Source organism: Pholcus phalangioides, unplaced genomic scaffold (genome assembly GCF_987345545.1).
Source record: "Pholcus phalangioides strain wild (caught in Gottingen) unplaced genomic scaffold, Ppha-v1.0 ptg000001l_1, whole genome shotgun sequence".
Taxonomy (NCBI): domain Eukaryota; kingdom Metazoa; phylum Arthropoda; class Arachnida; order Araneae; family Pholcidae; genus Pholcus; species Pholcus phalangioides.
The window spans coordinates 4066676-4091384 of record NW_028301594.1 but is presented as its reverse complement, the minus strand read 5'-3'; the positions used below and the strand labels follow the sequence as shown (position 1 = coordinate 4091384).

The 24709-nt window shown below is 34.0% G+C and overlaps 1 protein-coding gene and 1 non-coding gene across 2 annotated transcripts; both read left to right on the top strand.

The window, feature by feature from the left end:
* Positions 1–1404: 1404 nt before the first annotated feature.
* LOC149089713 (ubiquitin-conjugating enzyme E2 G1-like) lies at positions 1405–22781 on the top strand. The gene is made up of 6 exons (XM_089239923.1): positions 1405–1696; positions 8025–8127; positions 10537–10634; positions 13850–14028; positions 17079–17182; positions 22053–22781. The coding sequence occupies exons 1-5, from the start codon at positions 1651–1653 to the stop codon at positions 17154–17156; spliced, it is 504 nt and encodes a 167-aa protein (XP_089096049.1). The 5' UTR covers positions 1405–1650; the 3' UTR covers positions 17157–17182; positions 22053–22781.
* On the top strand, positions 3444–3515 carry TRNAA-GGC (transfer RNA alanine (anticodon GGC)). The gene has a single exon. It is a non-coding gene; the product is annotated as a tRNA-Ala (tRNA).
* Positions 22782–24709: the final 1928 nt, after the last annotated feature.

Sequence of the window (24709 nt, the reverse complement as noted above, 5' to 3'; positions counted from 1 at the left end):
TATATATAGAAATTATTTCCCCTATTTTTTCTTTTCTTGATCAATATAATTTTTTTCCGCTCTTTAACCTCGGATTGGGCACCCCTTCTAGAGCGGCAAAAATTATTTCCCCTAATTTTTTTGGTCAATAAGATTATTTTTGACCTATCAAACCCCCCTTCCCTCCCTACTACAGCAGACAGAAATCATTCCCCCCCCCCATTTTTCACTTCAGATTTGATTCCTATCCTTTAACTGCACTATACATTACACGGAGCCGCCAATTTGAGGACATCCCCGTGCTGTAAACGTATCTAGTTGCGGTCCTGGATAGAACCAAGTTTTAAATGCAAGAGTGGATTGAGTGTGATTTGGCTTTCTTCTCTACATCAACGAATTAGACCAGCAGTTCTCATTTTTTTCACTCACAGCCCCATAGCCTCTTTTATTTATTTATCAAACCTACTTTATTTTATTTTCCTCGAGCAGTTGCAGAGCTCCTGGGAAGTGTATGCGGAGCACTGATTGTGAACCGCTGAACTAGGCTTTATAATTATAGATATTGTACCGCGAGATGAAATAGAAAAGTCATCTTGTCTCCATCAGGGACCTAATTACAAGAATGGATTTTTTTTTGTATTTTCTAAATCATGCGAAATCAGACCAACCCTCTGTAAAAAATTATATTTTGTGGTGACCACCTTGGATCCCGCTCATGGCCCCCACAAGGGGTGGGCTGACGAGGCTCCAGCCCTGGGGCCCGGTGTGATTTTAATCATTTTTTTTGTTTTATCACGCTATAAATTCATTATAAAGGGGCCCCCGTGAAAGTCTGGCCGGGGGCCCGCAAACGATCCCAGCCTAGGGGGCCCTGCTTCAGGATGTGGGGGCCATGATCCCGCTTATAAGCTTATAACTTTACTACTACACATAACAAGCATTACAGAGAAACAACAAAACTTCACGTCAGGTTTCACTACACGTACACACGCACATTCCCGCATGTACCGATTCGTTGGGGGGTTCTGCGGGGGGGGGGGGTGTGGGCGGGGTGCATGTGTGGTGCAGTAGTAGTAGGTAGGGCCTCCAAAAAATGGCTTGGGGATCCGTGATGTTCTTAAGTCAGCCACCTCGTTGGGCAATTTGCCTGTTGTGGCGTTGTATTTGTACACTAAAAAAACGTTGAAAAACGTTGTAAGCGGGGAAAACGCTTTAAACGGGAAATCTTGTCGAGAATTGGGACCACAAGAACATGAGTCGTGCTGTGCGTGAAAACGATCAGAGTAGGAACGTTATAAGCGGGATCGACTGTATATAAACGTCTATTTTTTTAATTTTAAATCCAGTATTTTTCTATTTTTCGTTGTGGGGGGGGGGGGGGGCTGACTCAGCGGTCGTAAGATTTGTTAGTGCTCGAATGGCAACACACCAGTTTCCCCTTTAGACATCGGAGTTATTGTCAATCAAATCTATTTTCTTCTCGTTTAATATTCACCAATAGGGTATCTGCAGTCGAACGAAATTGCTCGAGGACACGATGTCCAAGTTGAAATACAAACCTTGAGACTATTGTTTATTTTTTCCAACTAGAGATTCATATACAAACGTATGTTTTTTGCCGCGAATTTCGTTATTTATTGGTCGCCTAATAGCTCATCAGCCCGCTCCTGAATGGCTGCACAACAGTCATCGTTGTTGCTCCGTAAACAATTGAACGGTAACTATGGCTCCATTGATTAAATTAAATATTTGAACCTTTTTTCCCATCGAGAGCTTGGTTTTCATTGAATAATTTCGAATTTGAAAACGATCTGAAGTTTCTTTTATAACTGACAAACGCGTTGTTGTAATAGTAAAAAAAAAATAATAGGGGGAGCATGTTAATATGCACACCATGCGTCGTGAAAACAATGTACGCGTTAAGCCTAATACATGGTGTGGTATGTTAATGGATTACTATTAATGTATTTTTTCGTCGATACAGATCTTAATTTGGGTTTCGGTTTGTGAATAGCGTGTTGGGATTAGGGATCGTGGGAACAATGATCGATGGGGGGGAGTCGCGGGTTCGAGTCCCTTGCGTTAGCGTTTAGGGATTATTGGCTATTAAATATGTTTAATCCATGATTTTTTGATAAAAAAGATGACCAAACAATCATGTTACAAGTTTATTTTATGTGTTTATATTTGATTTTTTTTTTTCCTATTTGATGTGACGCGCGATCGTACGTGATCGTTGGAATGGTGTTAAGGTCAGTGATGTTTATTCTGGGAATTTATTGTTCCGAAACTTACTTTGCAAGGTTTTTTATTATTTTAAACACACTTACAGCCGTATTCACAGACAGAGTTTAACTGCAATCGCAGGTTGAAGGATTATAGATCGACACTGATTGTTTTAGCTCAGGATTTTAACCAATCCGTTTCGATCTCTAATCCTTTAACCTGAGATTGCATAACCTGATTGTCTGTGAATACGACCATAAGCATTCCACTTGAGATTCAACTATTTTCTCAAGCAACATCTATTTCCAGTGTTAAATTACTCTATACAAGTATCACATGGATTGACAAATCCCAGATCGCCATGGTGATTAGGAAATCTGTGTTGGTGCCTAAAATTTTTGGTTAATTTTCCATAAACGTGGTTAGTGTCTTTTGCTATACTTTCAGATGTTTTCATTGCCGAAAGGAAAAAATCCCCAACACATCGTCAGAAAGGCATAACACTATGGCTCTTAAAACTAAAAAATTATGATAAAAAAAACTAATGATAATAACAAAATAACGTTCTCAGATTAAACATTGGGTCGAGATTGAAAATAAAACACTGACCAGGGCTGGTCAATGAATTGCAGGTGCTATGTTGCCATTACGACTAAAAAATTGATATTTGGGGTTTAAAATTTTCCTTGTGTACTTGCTAAATTGCAGTCTGAGTGCAGCACAAAATGTTTGAAATTTATAGCAGCACATCTACGAACATGAAGCTATCAATATGTCCTGAAAAAGAAATATTATTTTTGGACTTAGCATAATTTTTTTTTTGACACCTAAAAAATTGTTCTGGTGCGTAGATTTTTTTTTTAAATTTGTTCAGCCCTGTTCTAGACTAAATAAGGGATTGAGATAAAAAATATAACAATCTAGACCAGATACGAGATTGAAAATAATAGAAACCATGAATCTCTTTCAAATAATGTGATGGTCTCTTTTGATACAAATATTCTCTGGAATAGAAATGGAAGCAGATAGAATATTTCAACCTTGAAGCATATATATATGTTGAAAGGCTCCGTACATGGACGGCGGCAGCAATCAACTAATAGCTTGTGAATGATGCCACCAGATGTCCACACTTGTGAACACAAGGTTCATTGAAAGACTAGTTATTTGGGGAGATGAAGATTGCAAGGAAGAAAAGACTTTCAAAATATACATACGCTCCAAGGTTGACATATTCTGCTTCCATAGCTTAGATGGTAGAGCACTCGTCTGGCAATCGAGAGACCGGGGTTCAAGTCCCTGTGGGGGCAGTGATGAATTTTCTTCCTTGTAATCTTCATCTCCATAAATAATCAGCCTTTCAATGAATCTTGTATTAAATTTATAACCTAAGAAAATGAGATATTCTAACAAAAACAATGCTGGATAAACAGTATGCATGATACAACATGCCAACGGACAAATAAAAAGTAAGTTCTAAAATGCTGACAGACTGGATTCAAATGTGCGTGCTATATGTGGCTATACAAGAGCTTATTATTCTGCGTCTAAAGGTGACATCACCTTCAGATGATAACCAATATCAAAAAAGGGAATAGCAACCCAGAAGCCGAAGGAATAATAATAGCAAGCAGGAAAAAAATGCCAATGGGCAACAGGCAAGAAATCAAATAAGTTTCTGAAGAAAAAAATGATTGTATACTATAGCTTTTCCTACATAAATATATTAAACACAAAAACAGTGGCACAGCTGGAGTTGGACATATAATGGTTCTCATTACCTTGAATAGCCTAGGGCCCCATCAAACCTAAATCAAGCCACCCCGCAACAAAGAACGCATATAATAACACAAAGCTTACAATTTGTTACATGAATCAGTCTAATATGTGATAATGTGAAATATGCAGAAAAAATATTGTATACCCAAAAATTAAACAACGAAATATATGTGGTTGCTAAAACTAGCAAAGACTGAATCAATGGTTGCCAATTTTGGCACAAAAAGAAGTAATGTTGGTGCTGACAATTTGCTTATGGGAAATAAAGTTATAAGAATGGCACAAAATTTTCTGATTTACATTACATCATGTCTTTTGACATGGGAAGAAGTTTGAAGTTCCAGAAGAGTAAAGAAAAAAAATTATTTAGGTACATGTTTCTTGAGCGAAAAATGCTTGGTTCCTAAGAAGTTTGGCTGGTGCCAAAATATTTTTTGATTTGTCAAGCACTGAGGAATTATTGCTGTTTTGTGACTTTATTTTTATCGCTGATCCAATTTAGCGCTATTTTCAAGAGGGTAAATTCCCAATATATATGGTATACTGTTAATTGGTGAAGATTTTTTTTATCGCCGCACCTGATTTGGCACTTTTTCCTAGGATTACAGGCAAAACAGAGCTCCTAAAACATATAGGTTCTAGTGTCAGGGAAGATTACAATGATAACCTTCACATTCTTACCGCGATTGAGAATTTACTCTCGGACATTTTCACGATTGCACCTGGGTCTCAGAGAACTAAATTTCCACGAATTGTCACTTTGCTGCAAAAATTCAGTGATTCATTTGGTGTATCTTCCGATATCTGAAGCTAATCAAAACATTGCAACAAGGGAAAAGTGCGCCATGACAACAAAAAAAGCCAAGCGATGGCCCTGCTTTTTATTAAAGCAAAATTTCGAGAAATAATGGTATAGAAGTCCCCATGTAGCACCAAATGTAACCATGTTGATGACAAATCACTGTCTTGAGTGGAAACTTGGGAACAAAAAAAGTAATCTGTATATTGGGAATTCACATATTACATGATATTATTACACTTGATTGTTGGAACGATCTGATTGGAGCCGTGATGGTAATATATATATATTTGATCAGTAACTAACTGGTGTTGGGCCACCTTTGTTTTTCTGGAAATGTAGTGCCTGGAACTTGCAGGGTTTTATATATATATATATATATATATATATATATAGTGACTTCATTTTTGTATTGCCTGTCCCAATTTGGCTCTGCTTCCTTGGTTTATTGGCAAGGCGTTACAAAACACTGTTTTAATGCCAAAAATGTTTGCGAGTACATGAGATGAAGAAAATTACTTCAGTCCGAAACAGGCAGAAATAATTTTGTTGTAAAAGCTCCTCTCAAACTTGCAACTTATCTTCTCATGCTGTCAGGAATTTATGCAATCAATTTTGAACTGGGCTTCACAAATCAAAATATTTAGGTGCCAGCCAAATTTCGTAAGAGCTTAGCATATTTTTGGCTCAAGAAGTCTTTGTCTTTGCTCAAGAAGCCCATGAAAAAAGACATGCTGTAATGAAATCAGAAAACTTTGTGTCACCTTTAGATCGAGACTAGATGAATCCCAGGCACTTGTCATGGAAACTAAAAAAATTGGTATTGGCTCCTAAAATTATCTTTGTGTAGTTTCTAAATTGCAGGCTGAGAGCAGCACAAAATGTTCAGAATTTACAGCGGCATATCTGGCAAAATAAGAGGGTCGCTATGTCCTGAAACATTATTTTGGACCTTTTTTCTTCGGGTGGAAATGTTTTGTCACCTAAATTTTTCTGCGAAAAATCTAGCCAGCCCTGTCTTAAACTATAATTTAGCAATTACATATTCACATATGGTAACTTTTAGGTGCCAATACCAATTTTCTATTCGCTGTAGCAACCTGATTGAATTTGTCAAACTCTGGTTTATATGGCTAATTCTTGACTTGGTGAATTGAAAAGAAAACATTTTGGCACCAATTAGATTTCTCAGTAGCCAGACATTTTCTTCCTGACAAAACAGTGCAAAATATTTTGTCTTAGATATTTTAAAATCAGTGATTTTATGGCGTCACTAGTTTTGATCTTCATATTCCTGCTTGCTCTGCTCCTCTTGGAAACTATAGGAAAATCTTTTAAAGAGTTTTTGTTTCACTCCTAAACGTTCGAAGGTTTCGGAATATGAAAATTACCACTCACAGTGGAGAAAATGAATTTTTGTCTTTTTTTAAAAAACTCCCATGGAACTTACTTAATTCAAAATCATCAACAATTTCCTTTGAATCAACTAGTATTACTATTACCCCCACGATGAAAAATTTTCTTGAAACATTTTAAGAGTATAAGTTAGCCCATTTAGCATCAGAATTGACCGTGTGGAAATGTGAGAATTTTACTACGACTATCCTTGCTGACCGATTCGTTGAAAAGATGCATATGGGCTTCTTTCTATGCATTATGGAGTCATTTCCAACTCATGGAGTCATCATTATTTTTGCTATGCTTGTTATCAAAGTGTAGGTAGAATATGTAGGCTACATATTTGCATCTATATTAAGGCTTGGAAAATGCCAGGTCGCCATGGTGACTACAAAATTGGTATTGGCACCTAAAATTTTCCTTTGTAGTTGGTAAGTTGCAGGCTTAGAGCAGCACAAAATATTAGGAATTAAAAGTAGACTATCTGCCAGCATGAAAGAGGGTCACTATGCCCTGAAAAAGTGTCGAAAGAAGCCTTATTTTGGACCTTTTTCTTCAGGTAAAAATTTTTTGGTGCCTAAAAAATTGTTCTGGTGCCCAGGTTTTTTGTGATTTCTCTATACCGGTTCTGTATACTGTATCCCCCCCCCTCCCCCCACATTAGCTAGTATGCTGCCAAATTCGGGAGATACCAGATTTTTTAATGTTGGGGATATCTTGTTTTTTCCCAGCATGCCAGAAAAAGGGACGCTCAATAAGGATCACAGTACGTATTCAGCCAATTCAGTGGATTTTTATAATAAAGGTAGTGAAATCTCGATATGTAACGGTACTCTCATGTTGTTATATCGAGAGGCGGAGGTTATTGGACATTGAATTATAGCATTTGCAAACAAGACTTGGAAAAAGTATTGTTGTAGAGGGATTTATCATTATATTCAGCATTAGAATTGAAAAATAAAAGTCACTGGTTCCATGAACCAGTGAATACAATAACCTACTGGTCTCTAGACATCAAATATCAAAACTGTTCTGAATAATAATAATCCATTTTCCTAAATATATTATCATTTGGAAGAGTCAATTGGACCTACAAATTTGGCACCTAAAATTTCTTGTTTATGATTACTAGCTCGGACAAAAAAAAAAGGTTGGCTCCTGAAATATTTGGTTGGCACCTAAATTTTTTCTTGATTTGTGAAACCCATATATAAATTCATTTTGTCAAATAAACCAAGTTAATTTACAAACTTTTAATGAAAATTTCTTGTCAAATATTTATTAGATTGGTGTTGATTTAACTCAGTGTTTCCGAAAGTTGGCAATATCGCCCCCCTGGTTGGCAAATGGAATGGTCCAGTGTGGCTGTAGAAGCTATGGATATAACATAAGATCCTCTGGGTTCATTTGAGTTGGGAGCAATGAGAGAAAAAAAGTTTAAAGAAGGGGGTGATAGAACAAAATGTTTGAGAAACTATGATTTAACTCAACTGAATTTTTAACCTCTGTACAACAATTTATCAATCAATTGGACCAGCCCTACTTTCAATGTTGGTTAACAATACCGACATGAGTTAAATTCCGAAAATTTCACATTGATCTCGGAATCCGGTCAAGTGATTACACATAGAAAATTTTTAGCCACCATTGCGCCTGAGATTTGTCAAGCTATGCTGTATATGAATGAGCAAGTTCTCTGCAAGAAAAAAGTTTCTTCATTTAAAAGATTACTCAATTAACATCAGCATATAGGTTCTGGCAGCCCTGTTGTTGATCTACAGAATTTCATACCATGAACTGCTAATTTGCTTGACGCTGATTTCATTTATGTTTTCATTTTCAGAGTTGAAGAAAAATCCTGTTGAAGGCTTTTCTGCAGGATTAATCGATGACAATGACATATACAAATGGGAAGTGCTGATTATTGGACCTCCCGATACATTGTAGTAAGATGAAAATTTTATTATTCAGTTTTGACTATCACATAATTTAGCCTGTTATTCATGTGAGCTTTTATTGAAATCAAATTAAAAAATGTTTTCTATATGAGCAAAATATCGCAGTTCTCATATGGAATTAGCATTTATTGTGAAAGCAAAGCTGCCAACTCTCCAGATTTCACGACATTCACTGGGCTTCTGGATTATGAATTCACGTTGCCAGTTTTCAGTTATTGCCATCAACATAAAAAAAATGAAGAAAAGATATATATGTATCTCAAAGTACTTGTGACATTGAACCACCTAGACTATAGGCCTAGGCATGGTAGCCTGTATGATAGGTTATTAAAGCTGTCTAAATCTATGAGTGTAAAGAAACATTATGCAAAGTTCACATTGGAAATTGTTTTTTCTGTACGTGTTTGAACAGTCGTTTCGCAATCAATCACCATATTTTCTCTATTACTATGCTGACCACATTTTATTGCAGAAATTACAGAAAATCTGAATCTATATATACTGGAAAATACTGGACATTGCGAGTTGTAGACAAAATTTCCAATTTATTGCTAAAAACTGCAGATGGGCAAAAATTGAGGGCTTTTATGAATCTCTTTAAATTGAAATGATTTTACAAAAAATTCGGCATAGATTAAATTAACATTTATTAAATTTTAATTTCTTTAGTTGCATTCCAAGCAATAACGGAAAATACATAATGTATCATAAAATATGGGTAATGTGGTCGTCATCATATGAATTACTTCTTATTTTGCTTCTCATAATGCCCATAAAAAATTTTTTAAATGTTCAAAAGTATGTCTACTAGATTTTTAAGTGAATTTGCCAGATTTTTTAAACTTAAAGTTGCAAAATTTTTACCTTCTGGAGGTTGGCAGGTCTGTAATAGTGATAGGAACTAAGATATACCCAGGCTCTGTCACACTAAGTGATGTAAGCAAATAGTCCCAGGGGGCATCGGGTGTCTCTTGGAAATCTAACCGTATATTCGTCTATGAAAATAACAATGCTGAAGGCTTGAACAAAATTTATGTTTATGGGCAGGTGTGTACAGTATTCATATACATCACCAGTGAACAAATTAAAAATTATTTGTAACTGCGAAATTATGATGAGGAAATACTGCATATACTCTTGTAGTATATGCAGTATTTTATATACTACAAACTTACTATAATAAAACAGTAAGTTTTTTTTTTGATAAATTTGTTCCTTGATTGGTGGGGGTCGGCTTATACACGGGTCAGTTTTTGAGGAGAAAATATCACCAAAATCATCATTGAATCTTCTTAAAAGTGTTGTATCACTAACTGAATAGATGGAACTGAACATGACATCCCCCATTGATGATGGGTGATGACACAGTTGAAGATGTCACACCATGTTGGCTTTCGATGTGGAGCTTGAGAATCAGAAGAAGGAATGGATTAAAAAGTTTGAATAATTTTTCATTGTAACTTTTATTGCATGAAAATATGAAAAATTCCCCCCCCCCTCTAAAATGCACTAATTCTATTTGGGATCGGCTTATACGCATGTTTTAAATTTATTCTGGTTTTTGGTGATCCTGAAGTGAGGGGAGGTCGACTTATACATGAGTATATACAGTAAACCTAATAAATCTTTATGATCAAAAATGGTTCTTGATAATTGACATGAACGTATCAGCTTCTTATCTGCAATGTCCACAAACTACTTTTGAGATAAATGTGATTTCTTTCGCAACCTCCTAATGATAACTGATCAACGTGTAGCACGGCTCCAATCGGCATAGCGCTGTAATCATAAATTTTATATCTTTATATTAGTAATAACCTTATCGTAAACAGGGGTCTGTCCAGCCAAAATTTGGGTCTGTATTAAAAAATTACAAATTACCAAGTCCATAAATTTTGCATTTCATTTCTTTTGTGAAAAATGGATTATTTTGCTCTCCATGAGACTTTTCATTAAAATCAATCACTACTTTATCATAAAAATATTAACCTGTTAAAAGCCTGGACAGGCTCCTGATTAGTTTTAATTCAGTGGATTCACTATCGTTTTTCTGGCTTTTAGACATTGTTTTGTCAGTAACAATAAAATGATCACTGGGACTTATTCCACTTTTGTTTTTCAATAAATGGGCAAATCAGACATATAGGCTACTAATAATTGTGATTGAAATAATCATTAAATCATTTTATGAAGAAAGTTTGAGATAGCCATTTAGAAAGTTGAATCAACTTTTTATGCTACTTTCATTTGATTTTTATCCATTCAAATAATGTCTCATTGTAAATTTTCATCGTGTCGGGAAGATTATTTCCAGCTATGGGAGAGAGAGGGATGCTTTGAAGTGTTTGATTAGAAAATTTAATTTGATGTATAACATTTCTTTTCCTTTAATTTCAGTGAAGGTGGATTTTTCAAAGCTCACTTATATTTTCCAAAGGAATATCCACTGCGGCCACCAAAAATGAAATTTATTACAGAGATTTGGCATCCTAACAGTAAGTTGGTTTTTTTTCTAAATAGTAATCTTCATAGAATTTTTCATTATACAATGAAACCTGTTCACGATGTAACATTAATAGACTGAAAAAGTATCCTATATTTATACAGTTTTCTCTTTTATAAAAGTGCACATGAAAGCACTAATCATCATTGGGATCCTTTGGTTCCATTCAAGATTGGTTTCCATCACATACAGTGTCTATCTTAGGTTTCACTATATACAGTCAAACTTGTATAATTCAAAGTTCAAGGGGATAAAAGAAAAGCTTGAATTATCCAATTCATCAATATTGGCCTATAGAGTAACTATACTTTCAAAAGAAATCAAAGATTCTTAATAATTAAAATAATGAATTGAATTCTGTCAAATAAAAATATTAATACAAAGGCCATAACAGGCAAAATTCCCAATAAGGTGGTTAAAAAAAAAAATCTTCATAAAAAGTATAGATGTCAAATATAACTAAAATGTACTGCAACCCAAAAAGAGCAATCAATAGTACCCTGCCAGTTTTCTTGTTGCTGCAACTAGTGCTTGTATAAAACGTAAGCGATCACAAGAACTATTTCATTTGGGAAGGAATAGGGACCTCTGTTGATTTCTTCTATTTGTTTTCACTCATCAAAGAGAAGATTCAATTTGATTTTATTTGTTACTTCTTCACCAATCTGTGCATCCGTAAGTCGACCACAGTTTTTTACTTGAACAAGCGTATGAGTCTCATTTGGATGAATGGTGAAAAGTGTTACTAAGCCACATTGATTTTCCAAAATTAATGAACAATAATGCTAAAGAGACATGAATTTCTAACACATTTTATATAGCCAATAAACTGGGATTTCAGCATTCTTAATTCAAAAACATTCCATCTGGAGAAGTGATTACCGCACACACTGTCTTTTTTTCATATATTCTAAGTAGTAGCATTTGCAACTGCTATTATCAGGTGCTAGTGAAGTTATCCAAGATTCGGTAAAACACCAGTTGTAGCTGTAAGACAAACCAGTGTGTGAAACTAGTAAAAAAGCTGCAGTTTCTTGCGCAGACTAATGACAAAAAAAAAAAAAATCAGTTAATAAAGAAACTGATGACTAGAAGTTAGCTTGTAATTCTGAGGAAAGAGACATTTTGCAAATGAGATATCTGAATAAAACTTTGAACTATCTAAAGCATTAAGGAAAGAAATCAAATTAAACACATAATTTCTATATTAAATTAAATAGGAAGTGGAAGGGGAATTCCTAAAACTCCAACCAAAAATTTGAATTGACCTTGTTCAAAATAACCAGGTTTTGCCCGGGGCGTTTTCACTCTTTAAGTGGCACCGTAGAAATCATTAAACCCCCTTGAAAATGCCACACCTACCCTAATGGGGTATGCTTTCTTCCAATTTCAGCAGTGCAAAGATATCAGTATAGGGAAAAGTGTTCCATTGAGAAATCAAAATATCTTTGCTTATCAATAAAACACTTTCAAATAGGCGAGATATTATCTTGTCAATGTTGCTTAAAGGGCTGAGAGCATTGTGGGCCCTTGGGCAAATTGATTTTTTTTTTCCAAGTATTCCGCCCCCCCCCCCCCAATCTGATTAGAGAAGCCTGCCTATCAGTCACATAGTTAATATTGAAAATCATAACTAGATCTCATTATCCTTAAGCCCACCCCCTCTGAACTAGAGGGCCCTTGGGTGGGCCCATGGGTTAAGACAGCACAGAGTTCATGATTATATGAGGGGTTCCCCACCATAGTAGACCAAGTCCATTTACCTTTATTATGGATAGTAGTACCTTAGTTTTTGCTTTTACAAATTTTATAAAAGCAGGACACACTAAAAAGTGATAGTTTTAACTGAACTTTGACATATTTAATTTCTTTACATCACTTGAACTGAATTAATTATCTATCAAAGACGTTAAGTTGTTATTATCCGTAATAAAGATAAATGGACTTAGTCTATACTATGGTTGTGAACCCCTCATATGTGTGGGTTGCTGGAATTGAACATTAGATGAAGATATGATTATTCAAGAATGAAGGGAGGTGTAATCTAGAGATGAGTTTGAAATTATGTTTTAAGTTCAAATCAACTTATTTTTTTAGTTTCGAGAACAAAAAACTAACTTAATACGCATTGACATAAATAAAACAGTCCTGTTGCATTTACATTTTCGCATGAATCATCAAAATTACTTATGGTTGCTTCAGCTTGGTGGATTGATGTATGCATATTTTTTATAAAGACTCAAAGCAATTTTGGTTTTTAATTGTCCTGTTTTATTTATTGGTGCTGTCATTGATTTGGCAAAATATGTAAAATATTTTCTCTCAGATTACAAATACAGTGAAAATCCTTCGTGATAATACCCTCTATAACAATAATCACCTATATATAATGTAGAGTTCCCATTGATCTGGAAAGTCAGAAAAATGAAAAATGGTCAGGGAAAATGTAAAATATTTGATTAAAGACACAGAAAAGTTTTGTGAAGGAAAAAAACTTGATAGCCAAAAAATCAAAATTTGGAAAGTGGAGATTTTGATTTATATTTCTTTCTCTCCTGAGTTTTGGTCAAGAAAATAATAATCAGATTTTGTTGAGAACCCTGTAATGATATATATGCACTTTTCATAGTGTTAATACATCAGGGCCTGACAAATCTCAAATCATGATGACAATTAAAAATCAGTATTGTTATTAAATTGGAGTGTTGTGGAAGCAAAATTGTTGGAATTTATTTCAGTTTGTGTACTAACACAGAAGAGAATTTTAATGTCTTGAAAAAAGCGGGAAATTTTTTTTGTGCTTTTTCATTGTAAGGAAAAATAGCCTGGCTCTATAACATAGATTGGATACATTTACCGAGCTTGACAGCTCAAAAAAAAAATTTTAATGCTAGTCTCATTTTTTAGGAGCCAGGCTTTTTTTCTCTGACAATGAAATGTACAAAAAAAGAATTCCTGCTTTTTTTTTTAAGCTTATTAAAATCCTTTTTTAGGTTGCAAAACTCCTATATAACTCAAGGGGCAGAAGAAAAGTTCATTTGATACGTTTCCTCTGCCCTTGAGTATTGATTTTTATGTAGGAGTTTTGCAACCTATTAAATTTGTGTTTTCGACTGCTTTATTCCCCCCCCCCCCCCCCCCCCCACCTTCTGAATAATGGATATTACCATTGTAGTTTGTAAATTTTTATCTTTGCTCTTTTTGCAGTTGATAAAACAGGTGATGTGTGTATATCAATTTTACATGAGCCTGGGGATGATAAGTTTGGATACGAGAAGGCTTCAGAGAGGTGGCTTCCTGTTCATACTGTGGAAACAATACTCATATCTGTCATTTCAATGTTGGCGGATCCTAACGATGAGTCGCCTGCTAATGTTGACGCTGCTGTGAGTATTTTGAAATAGGTTTTTTTTCCTTAATTTTTTCTGCAATTTTTTTTGTCTTGTGTCATTGTAAATATTTATTAATTTCATCAGCGTCCATTTGAATATGAATGCTACATGAGTTTGAAAGAAATGCTCATGCATTGCTTAAATGAATTAGGGCTTGGAAAGAATCTGTCTTGGAATGCATTTGAACTGTAAAATGTTAATACAAATACAAATACAACGCCACAACAGACAAAATGCCCAACGAGGTGATTGATAAAAAGATGCCCATAAAAATATGGTTGTCATATATTTCAAAAATACAGCAACCCAATTAAAAATGTAATTAACACAAATTATGTTCATTCTACATATACAAGCTTTCGGAATGCTATACAGGTGTCCCTTGCTTTAGGTGATTAATATAATTGTGTAAGATGAAATTGCATAAAGTGAGTTGAATTCAACATGGGTAAGGTAGTACATGTACATGCACATTCTGACATGTAGTAATGCATTAGATGTTCTGCAGAGGAGTATGGACTAGGTGCATATGTGGTTTAGTAGTAGTGCCAATATATATATATAATTTTTTTTTGATGAATTTCATGAATTGTAACTATTTGAATTTATTTAATACTTTTTACTTCTGTCTTCTTCTGATTAATTCTAGTGAGTGTGAAGAGAGCCTAATATGAAAGAGGCTCTGATAATTTTTTTTAATGAAACAGTTGTGATTCACGTGACAAACAGCATTCTTCGCCTTTTTATGAAAACTTCAGCAGCAAGAGAATCGCCAGGGAATTATGAATTTTCCTCGAAAATGTGAAAATTCTGGTTTCATTAAAAGATAATTTTGTTTGATGAAAAATCTGATACCAATTGTTACTAAAAGCTGTTTATGTGTGAGATCTAGCGAACTGGATCCGAGCATTTTCCCCTCATCTAAACCATGAAATTCAACTGTCTTTGTCACTTTAACTCAATCATATCATTAATATGCAAGCCCATTTTCAGGATTACCATCAAACTCCCAACCACAATTTTATAGGTTATTGATTTCTAAAATCGACTTCTCAAAATTGCATAAATGCAATATCCTGATGCACTTCCAGTTCAATTTAGTTATTCCCAAATGGAATCACTGCCAGATGACAATAAAGAAAACACAGAGAACATTGACAACCTGGCCAGTTATCAATATAGCTAGGCCTAAGAAATAATATTTTTTAAAGATTATTGTTCGGGTGGTAGTCTGCAGCCAACCACTGGTATGAGAAGTAAACCACTCCACATTAAAAAGATATTTCTCAGAATATTTTAACATAAAAACCAAAACACAATTCTCACAATGTATAAACATTATTCCCGAATATTAGTGCATGACTCAACGTGGGTTTCATGAGAGGTAACATGTTGTCATGTTACATAAAGTGAGACCACCTAAAGCGAGGAATATCTGTAATGTTGTAACAGTTATTGATTTTTCAGTAAAACCCCTCTTAACAGCCACCCCTCAGATGTGCTCACGTCTCTTTTACTGGTGAAATAGTAATTTCCTTTTTTTTAAAATTTCAATAACAATCCCCTCTTATACAAGAGGAATTTTTTTGCCCCCACATTTATTTTCTGCTCTTGATATACTTCTAATAAAAGAAACATTTGTTGGTTTTTTAAAATTGATATATAGATTACACAGGGGAGGGGATGCAATTGTAATTAGGCTAATGATGCATCCCATTCGAACAGGGTTGCCTCTGGGCATCTAAAGTTAATTTTATCATTGCTCGATCTTGAATTTGTATCTTGTCCTCTTAGTGAGCCGAAGGTTGTGCACCCGTGATCCAATAAGTTTCTATATTTGGAGGCTCAAGCTTGGTAAACAGTTGTAGGAAATCATGGTGATCAAGTAATTGATCAACAGCCCTCACCTTAGATGAGGGTCAGCCCATTAATTTCAGTTAATGCTTAGCTAAGGTTTAGTTGCTATATGTGTTATGGCCGAAGTATGAAGTGCAGCCACTTCATGAATTGGCAGAGAATTTTAGCGAAAGTTCGGTTTTCAGGAATGATTCAGGCTTTGACCGGCCAATTCATGAAGTGGCTGGAGATTCCTGGCCAAAGTTTGATGTGCTGATGTAAGATGGTCCAATGTGTGATGGATAGTAGTTGTATCGAATTGGTTGCATGTGACAAGAAAAAAAAGAGAAATTTAAAAGCAAAAACTTATAGTTATATATATTATTATACAATAGTTCTATATATATATTATAAAATCATTTGTAAAAGAAACTGTATATATATATATATATATATATAGTAGGATAAAAATACAAGAGAAATGAAGATAAAAAAGTGAAGACGCCTACACTTTTCGAACCATGCATGGGGTTCCCCCTGATGAAGACCCACTGCATAGGTTCTATTTCACTCATAAAATTCAATTTTTTTCCTTTTTCTTAAAATAATTATTTTTCTGTGTGTATATATTATATGTATATATAGACATAGTTTTTCCTGTCAAATTATGAAGAAAAAAATGATTACACATGATCACACGATATAATGGGTTGCCATGGCTAACAAATTATGAAAAAATATGCCGACTTGGCGATGGCCTCTTTACTTTTCAAACTTTGGCCAGGGATCTTCAGCTAATTCGCGAACTGGCTGGCCAAAGCCCAAAATTCGGACATTCAGCGAGTTAATTCAAAATGAAATTGACCAATTCGGGAATTGATCGATTTCAGGCTTTGCCGGTGACATATATATAGCTACTTGAAATTTTTCTAGCGCTATGCTTTGCATGTGAACTTCCTGTGGGATGTTTCTTCTCACTGAATGACTGCTGAGAAATTCTAATGTGAACGGCAATATTATAAACTGATTGATCAATAAATGATTTTCTTGATATTTTTCATTTTCAAATGGTCATAACGAACTACTGCTATCACTTCTTACAGTTCAAGCTTTTTTCCCCATTTCTGTGTGTGATAATGTTTATTTAAGCAACATATGCTTTAATGTCACTTGTGGATAATATTTGGGATTTCTTTTTTTAAAAACAGAAAGAATGGAGGGAGAACTATACTGAATTCAAGAAAAAGGTAGCGAGGTGTGTGAGGAAAAGTCAAGAAGATGTATAGCTCTAATCTAGTTTAAACAAATTAATGTGAGTATACTTTTTGCTATTATTATTATTGTTCAGAAATTTTAAAAGCTAAAACCTTCTGAGTGCAGCACACAACTCAACAAACAAGCAATGTGACAAACATCTTTCATTCCTTAAAATTTAAAATGGTGATGAATAAAATTTCATTCATCACCATTTTAAATTTGTGAACTATACTTTTTCTCAGACTGACAAAATTTTCACCTGTAGGTAGGACGTGTATAGGAAATGACAATATTATAATTTAGCAAAAGCAATGCACCATGTTCTCCTGTATTAACCACCTTGCCAGGAAGACCAGCATGCCAGGAAATTAGGGACACAGATTCCTGAAAATTCTCATCCCAAATTTAAGGAAGAAGCCTTAAATTGGTTGATTTTGAACCTTGTCTGTTCTCTGCATTTTAGGATCCTTTGTTTTACAAACTCTTTTAAGATAGTTCTAGCTTCATGTCTGTCTGCTTTTGATACTACAAATCTTGGTGTATGGGAAATGTCGGATCTTCAGCATATTCATTCACGTAGATCGGATGAGCTAAATGTGAAAATTAGTAGACTGAAGTATTTTGTATGCTTGATCATATTTTTTAAGATTTGAATAAGTAGAGCAAAAACTTGAAGAATTGCTCTGCAAAACATGTTATGACACCATATTTCCTCAATCTTTGAACATGTATAAAACACTGCACTGGATTTGTATTTATTATTAGACTGGCTATTATTGGATTAGAGCGATAAATAACTGCTCAATTTTCATTGTTATCTAAGTCCTAGACAAAAAACATGTTTGCTTCAGTGAAAACTGTTATTTTATTCCGATTTGCATGTTTACTGAGTATTTAATATGAATTGATATAGTTTTGTAGAAGTATTGTGATCCTTATTGAACCTCGCTTTTCCCGGCATTATGGGTTGACTTTTTAAATGTAACGTCATGTCGCTGTCATTTAAAAAGTAACCCATCTGAATGAATTAGGCTGTAAATCAGTATATGGCCATGTACCTGGGAGATATGTGACTAATGATGTTACGGTGTATGTTGTCGATGTAGTGTTAAACATATTAATCCATCTGTTATTGTTGACAAATTCAAAATTTTCTCTCTTCTAATATATTTTTTAAATTACTGGGGGCTGCTATTTATTTTCCGTTCCACATATTGCATAAATGTTGTCCACATTGTTAGGAAAGCCTGAACGATGCAAGTTTATCCTAATGAAGAATAAATTAACGTTGTTTATGGGAGGGTAAATAATAATCCTTTGCCTGATATAATCACAAAAAGAAGACAAATGTAAAGGCAAATACATTAAAAAAATGAAATTCCCTAATGGACTCAACACACTGTGGGGTGTTGTCTTAAGAGAATAAGTAATGACCACTATCATGCTGACCAGAGATTCCACTTGGATTCGATACAGTGAAACCTCTATGAAGCGGAATGGCAAGAGACTGAAATTATTTTCTGTTCCAGACGAGTTTTCGTTTTATGAAGGGGGTGCACAAAAATACATATGCAGTGATTTATTTGTCATTTTGCAAAATTTAAATTTTGAGAATATTACCCTAATTTATATAAAACAACTAGTATTAAATAGAGACATGCATATTATTATTTTGGAATTTTTCATGTTTGCTATTTCAAATTACTATACATTTGAAATTTCATATTTAATGCACTGCTAGTTAAACTTCAATATAAAAAAAACAATGAAATAATATAAACTCAATGAAAGCTCAATGACATAATAAAATACGGTATCACTAAATTGTTAATAATTCAGTCCCTCCCTCTACCAGTATTCCTCTTCAAAACTAGTTTAAATGGAAATTATCAACATTTTTCCAAGAAACACAGGAGTGCTCTTCAACAAAACTTAGATATTTCCATCATAGATGAAATGCTAAACAAGCTTTTATTAAATTTTGAATAGTAAATCTGCTTTCAACCACTTACTTCCAGAACCGGTTCAGATATATAATAAGTATTCATTGTTTTTCCAAGAAGTAAAAGTTTCCTAACTAAAGGAGGGATCAGTACGACAAAATATTCAAAAATATATAAAATATATATTCAAAATATACACAAATATTCAAAAGAGAAAAACTTGGCCAAAAATTATTTACACTCGAGCAGGTTTTTTAGTTTAAAGTTGATTAAATATTCCTTCTGTTTCCACGTTAGACAGTTTCAGTCTTAAAGAAGTTTCTCATTATTGAAAAAGCATTAATTATCTGCCAGACTATTTTTCTGTTCCATTGAAGCCAAGTTTCTGTTTCATACAGTGTCCATCTTAGATTTCACTACCAAATCTTTTTTGAATATTACAAAGTATGTTTTATTTTTACGATTATTTTACACACCAATTTATTGCAATAATTAAAATAAAATATTAAATGTAATTGGCAATTTTGAATTTTCTGATATTCAGAGTCTGGAACAGAATAATATATAATTGTAGGGTTTATTTTATTTAAACTACTAGCTACCTGTGCTAAATTTACTAAGTGAAATAGAGCTGTTTGTTCAAAATATGTATGATAGATCAGGGTTAGGTTTTCAGAGCTCCCACTTGTTCTGCTGTTTTATTAAATCCTATCGACAAAATTTGTGTAATTGATTTTAATTCAAGAAGGAATCATCGATATAGTTAAATAATACAAATGTAGTAGGTTGTAATTAATAAGGGCTTATCCCCCCCCCCCCAAATCCTACTTTTTCTAATTTTTTTGACTAGGAACCATGGGTTCTTGACCTCAGAAGCTAACTCAGCATTAAAACAGTCAAAACTTATTGCTAATTTTGTCAAATTGTTGTCAATCGTCAACCTGATAGATATTTTAAATAATGTACTTAATTTAATGTAGGTGAAAGTGTTTCATATTTTGAATTAGAATTACTGCGAGTATAAAATATCTGTTTTGAAATTTTAAATATTTTGACCTGCCCAAAACTTCCATAATAAAAGTACTCCATATAAAAATCCTTGCACATCATCCTATTAATAAACTAATCAAACTAATTTATTTTCACCTGAAAATTTCTTAGCATAGGTTGTATAAATTTTTATTTTCAATCAAAGTAGAGCTGGCAGACTTGACTCTTCCCCCCCCCCCCCCCCTGTAAAATAACTTTTTAAACACCTATCTGTGTGTGTGCTATAAAAAGAGTACCACAATTTCATACAACTATGGTCCAAATAGTTCGATAATTCAAATGCTAAGAATATCTAGTGAACACTATTTAATTATTAAAGCAAAGAGCATAGATAGTGTAATATGGAAATGTGGTTAGGACGCTCTCTCTCTCTCTCTCGGATACTTTCACGCGAATCGGCTATTAGTTGGGGATTGTTTTTCACGTTATCTTGTCTGCTGCGAACTTTCTCGACTACAAGTTACTAGAACGAGCAATTCTGCGCTATTGATGTTCTGTATTACATGTAATTTAGTATTTACATATGTGAATAAACATTTTTACTGTTGTGTGAGTATAAAAATAATTATAGGGAAAATAATAGAAAATTGTACTTTGCTCTCAACTATGGTTCAACCATTTTTATGGACCACAAGCTGTTACCCACAGCATCGCTTGCGTGGATTTGGTAATCTGAAAATTACTCGTCGATGATTTCCCCCATGTAACATTTGAATCCCTCATGACCCCCTTGGGGGATGAATTTTCAGAAATCCTGTCTCAGTGTATTTACATTATAAAACACAATATTGACTAAATTTCATATTTATGACTTCAGCGATTTCGGCTCAGCTCTCTCTCCATTTAACCTTTGAACCCCCCCCCCCCCCCCAAGGAGGCTGAATTTTGGAAAATCCCTTCTCACTGAATCTCTATATTACAATACAAAAAAAAGTACTGACCAAATTAATATCACCCCGTTCCATAGCGATCAAATTTCGAAAAACCTTCGCATAGTCATGAAATGAAACCTCTAACCAAATTTCATGCTGAGCTTCAGTGGTTTTGACTTGGCGTGATGTCTTTATGACCCCCCTTTTTTTTTTATTCCCTTAGGGGTCGAATTTAGGAAAACCCCTTCCTCTTCTAGCAAAGAAGATAAAAGATATATATAGTTGAAGTAGATTCTCTCAACTATGGTTTGTAAGCGACGCAAAATATATATGATGGACTATAGTTGGGACTTCATAACACAACTATGGTCCAAAATTTTATTTTTAAAATATCCATATTTGAGCTACATAAAAGGAATAAAAAAAAAGTTTAATAATAATGCTTGATCTGTTTACGGGCAATATCAGCAAAAAAAAAAATTTGAATAGCTTGAATACAGAAGTTATGATGATTAATCTAGAAAATGGTGTTATTTTGGACCATAGTTGTGTAAAATTACGGTAAAGCAGATCTATATAAATATAACTACACAAATATAAAGCAGTTTAAGAAATTTTGGAAGGTCAAGAATCATCTAGAATTGAAGAATACCAAATCATTCCAAAATTTTTCCTTCAGCTTTTATGCTATACTCTATTCAAATTGTATATTTTATAAGAAAAAATACATACATATTGTCCAAAATAATTCTGTAGAGTATAAATTTATTTTACAATCATGTTAAGTATTTATTCTTTGTATAACAGTCGCTTTTAAACATTACATGCAATTAACATGTGCATTTCCGATAGGAATTTTTATATTGGAAAGCAATAAATTTGAAGTTTTTGACGTGCTAGTTTAAACTGTCAAAAACCTTCCAACCATGGGTGAAATGCATTAAGGATTTTTTTTTTTTGGTGTATTTGACTTTTTGTTGGTCGTCTTTTGTTACATTGTTCATGTAAATTTCCACATTCAGCATGTATATCATGGATTTTTTCTCCTTTTTTACACCAGGTATCAAGATGCGGCAGTAAACAGCATTGGAGTGGACTGCTCTATTTTCCTGCCTTTTGAACTGAAAAAAAAAATATTTAAAACAAAGAACAGATTTGAAGGAACTGCCACACTGTGATTATTGTCAGACACTTGCGCTAAGAAAAATAACTGTTCTTCCAATTTGGACAGTTTTCTCAGCGGTTTTTTTTCTTTCTCTTTTTGTGCTCCGAAAACTTGACTGTTGGAATGTTCACGTGTCTAGTTTATGTAACAAAGTTTTTTTTAATGTGTTTAATTTTTTTTTTCATTATTTTAGATTACTTTTGCTCATTAGTTCCTGTTTGCTTGCGATCTCAAAAAAAAAACATCACATATACACACACACCATCGATTATGATGCGCATAATTTAAAAATAGGGTTGGCTCACATGCTTGCCTTTATTTTTAGGTACAAAGCATATTATGCAAAGATAATCATTTCAAAATGTGTAATTATTTCTGTCAATAATTTTGAGTTGTTTGGTTCACAGAACAAATTAGTATATTAATTTCGTAGCTGGCAGTGATACAACTTGCAAAAATGCACTGCAGGCATGAACTCGTTTCTACATTTCATGTAGATGGCGGAGACAATTATTTTTATAGGAATCGCAAATCAAGCCGCACGATCTTTCGACTTTCTTTGTCATTCTGCCACCAAAGCAGTTAACAAACCTCATGTAATAAAATTTTGTGTATAATAAGTGATATGTAGTGCTATCGTTTATTTGTGTCATTCCATTGATTACGGCTAATGAAAAACCAATTTTGAAATACTTATTTGTTAATCCATTGAAAAGGTTATTTTTATAGAAGTTTCACGGTTATGAAATTATTGTACTGTTAAGAGTTCTGTAATCTCCTGAGTACAGTTGCTGCTCGTTTCTATGAACCCGTACAAACGTGAAAAATTAGTTTAGAAGTTGAAAGTTCAAATGTGTTGTGGGAAAGGTGTTCTTTAAGTTATGGTATATTGTTTGGGACCAGAAAATTAATTCGTTTTTAGAAACTAATTATCTGTTCCCAAACAATGTACAGAAAATTATTTAATAAAAATATTGCCAGAGAGAACTGGTTTGAACCCTACCGTACCGTCAGCACAGTTGGAGGTCGCTGATTTTGATTTTCTGAGGTTTCTAACTTTGAGGCACGAATACAAGTCAATCTCTGTTAACCCTTATAGCGGTAATCCTGAAATAACTCAAATTTCTTAAAACTCTCTCAAAATGGCATTGACAAGCCTAAATAGCATGGCGAGTTTTCTTCTGATAACGTATTTTGCTCCCCCCCCCCCACCTCCTGTGAATCAACTGTCAGTGGCGGAAAATATTTACTCACCAATGAAATATTATCCCAGAATTTTGATAAAAATTTGAATTGAGAGAAAAATCCAAGAATTTATGAAAATTCCAGTATCAATTACATACATAAACAAGGTGTTTGAGCTTGAACTGATTTGATGCAGCGAGCAACAGGTTTGCAACGGTACAAATATCCAATCATTACACTTCCAAATATACACTGAAACAAACTTCACATTAGGTTCGCAACACATAAATGCACAGCATGGCCCACGTATTCTTTGACCACATACTAAAATCTCTTCATTGAGACAGAGCGGTGGGCTAGGATCTCTGCATCGAATTAGTTGAAGCTCAAACACCTTGTTTATGTATTTGTTGGATGTAAATATTTTTCATTCCTATTAGTGTAAGATCCCCAAAACCATGGGCCTGGTGTAACCACACCCCTAAGGGTGACTCCAAATTTCACTAATATAATGTTACTTCAAGTTTCTACTCTACCTTAATAAGCAAAGAATGGTGAGTCATCTAAAGAGAAAAAGGTTTTTTTGTTTGTGAAAAAAATTACAATTTAGACAGAATTTGATAAAAATGTTGGGTATACTAAACTTCTGTCAAGCAGTTTTTTTTCATGCACCTCCACACTTTAATAAAATTACTTCTCATTAGTCAGATTTACAGTTTCAAAGAAAAAGTTTTTCTCAACAATAGATAACTAAACATTCGTCCAATAGATTAGTTACTGAGTAACAATGATTTAAGTTCAGTTATCTAGGATTAAAAGAAATTTACATGGTTGAAAGATTCTAAAGGCGAGAACCACTGTCGTAAATCATGTTGGTATACATCTAGTTTTAGTTAGTATACATTTTAGTATGTGAGCAAAGAAGACCTGTGTTTATGTGTTGCGAACCTAATGTGAAGGTGTTTCGGTGTAATGCTCATTATAGCACTGTCATCTATATTTTGAACTATGAATGAAGTGTAATGATTGGATATTTGTACCCTTGCAAACCTGTTGCTCTCTGCGGCAAAACTTTTTAACAGGGAGATTAGCTTGCATTCGCACCTCGAAGTTAGGAACCACAGAAAACCAATTGTGGTACATGCACCGATTTAAATTCTGAATTTTTTTTGTCCTTTTTTTAGGGCAGAGCATGCCAACTGAGTTGGGAGGGGTGGGGAGTTTATCAGAATTTAATTTTATTCCTTTTTTAAAAGCTTCGCCACAAAAAAAAGTTTATTAAAATAATAGAAATAATGCAAGTCGCAACTTTGTAATCATCAAAGAAATAAACGACAACCACACAAAAGGGACAATGGACATGGAAA

Excerpts from the sequence above, each read along its gene's own strand:
- LOC149089713 (XM_089239923.1), top strand. The coding sequence starts at position 1,651 with ATGGCTGCACAACAGTCATCGTTGTTGCTCCGTAAACAATTGAACG. Across the intron at positions 8,128-10,536 it reads GGACCTCCCGATACATTGTA|TGAAGGTGGATTTTTCAAAG; the intron begins GTAAGATGAAAA and ends CTTTAATTTCAG. Across the intron at positions 14,029-17,078 it reads CTGCTAATGTTGACGCTGCT|AAAGAATGGAGGGAGAACTA; the intron begins GTGAGTATTTTG and ends TTTTAAAAACAG.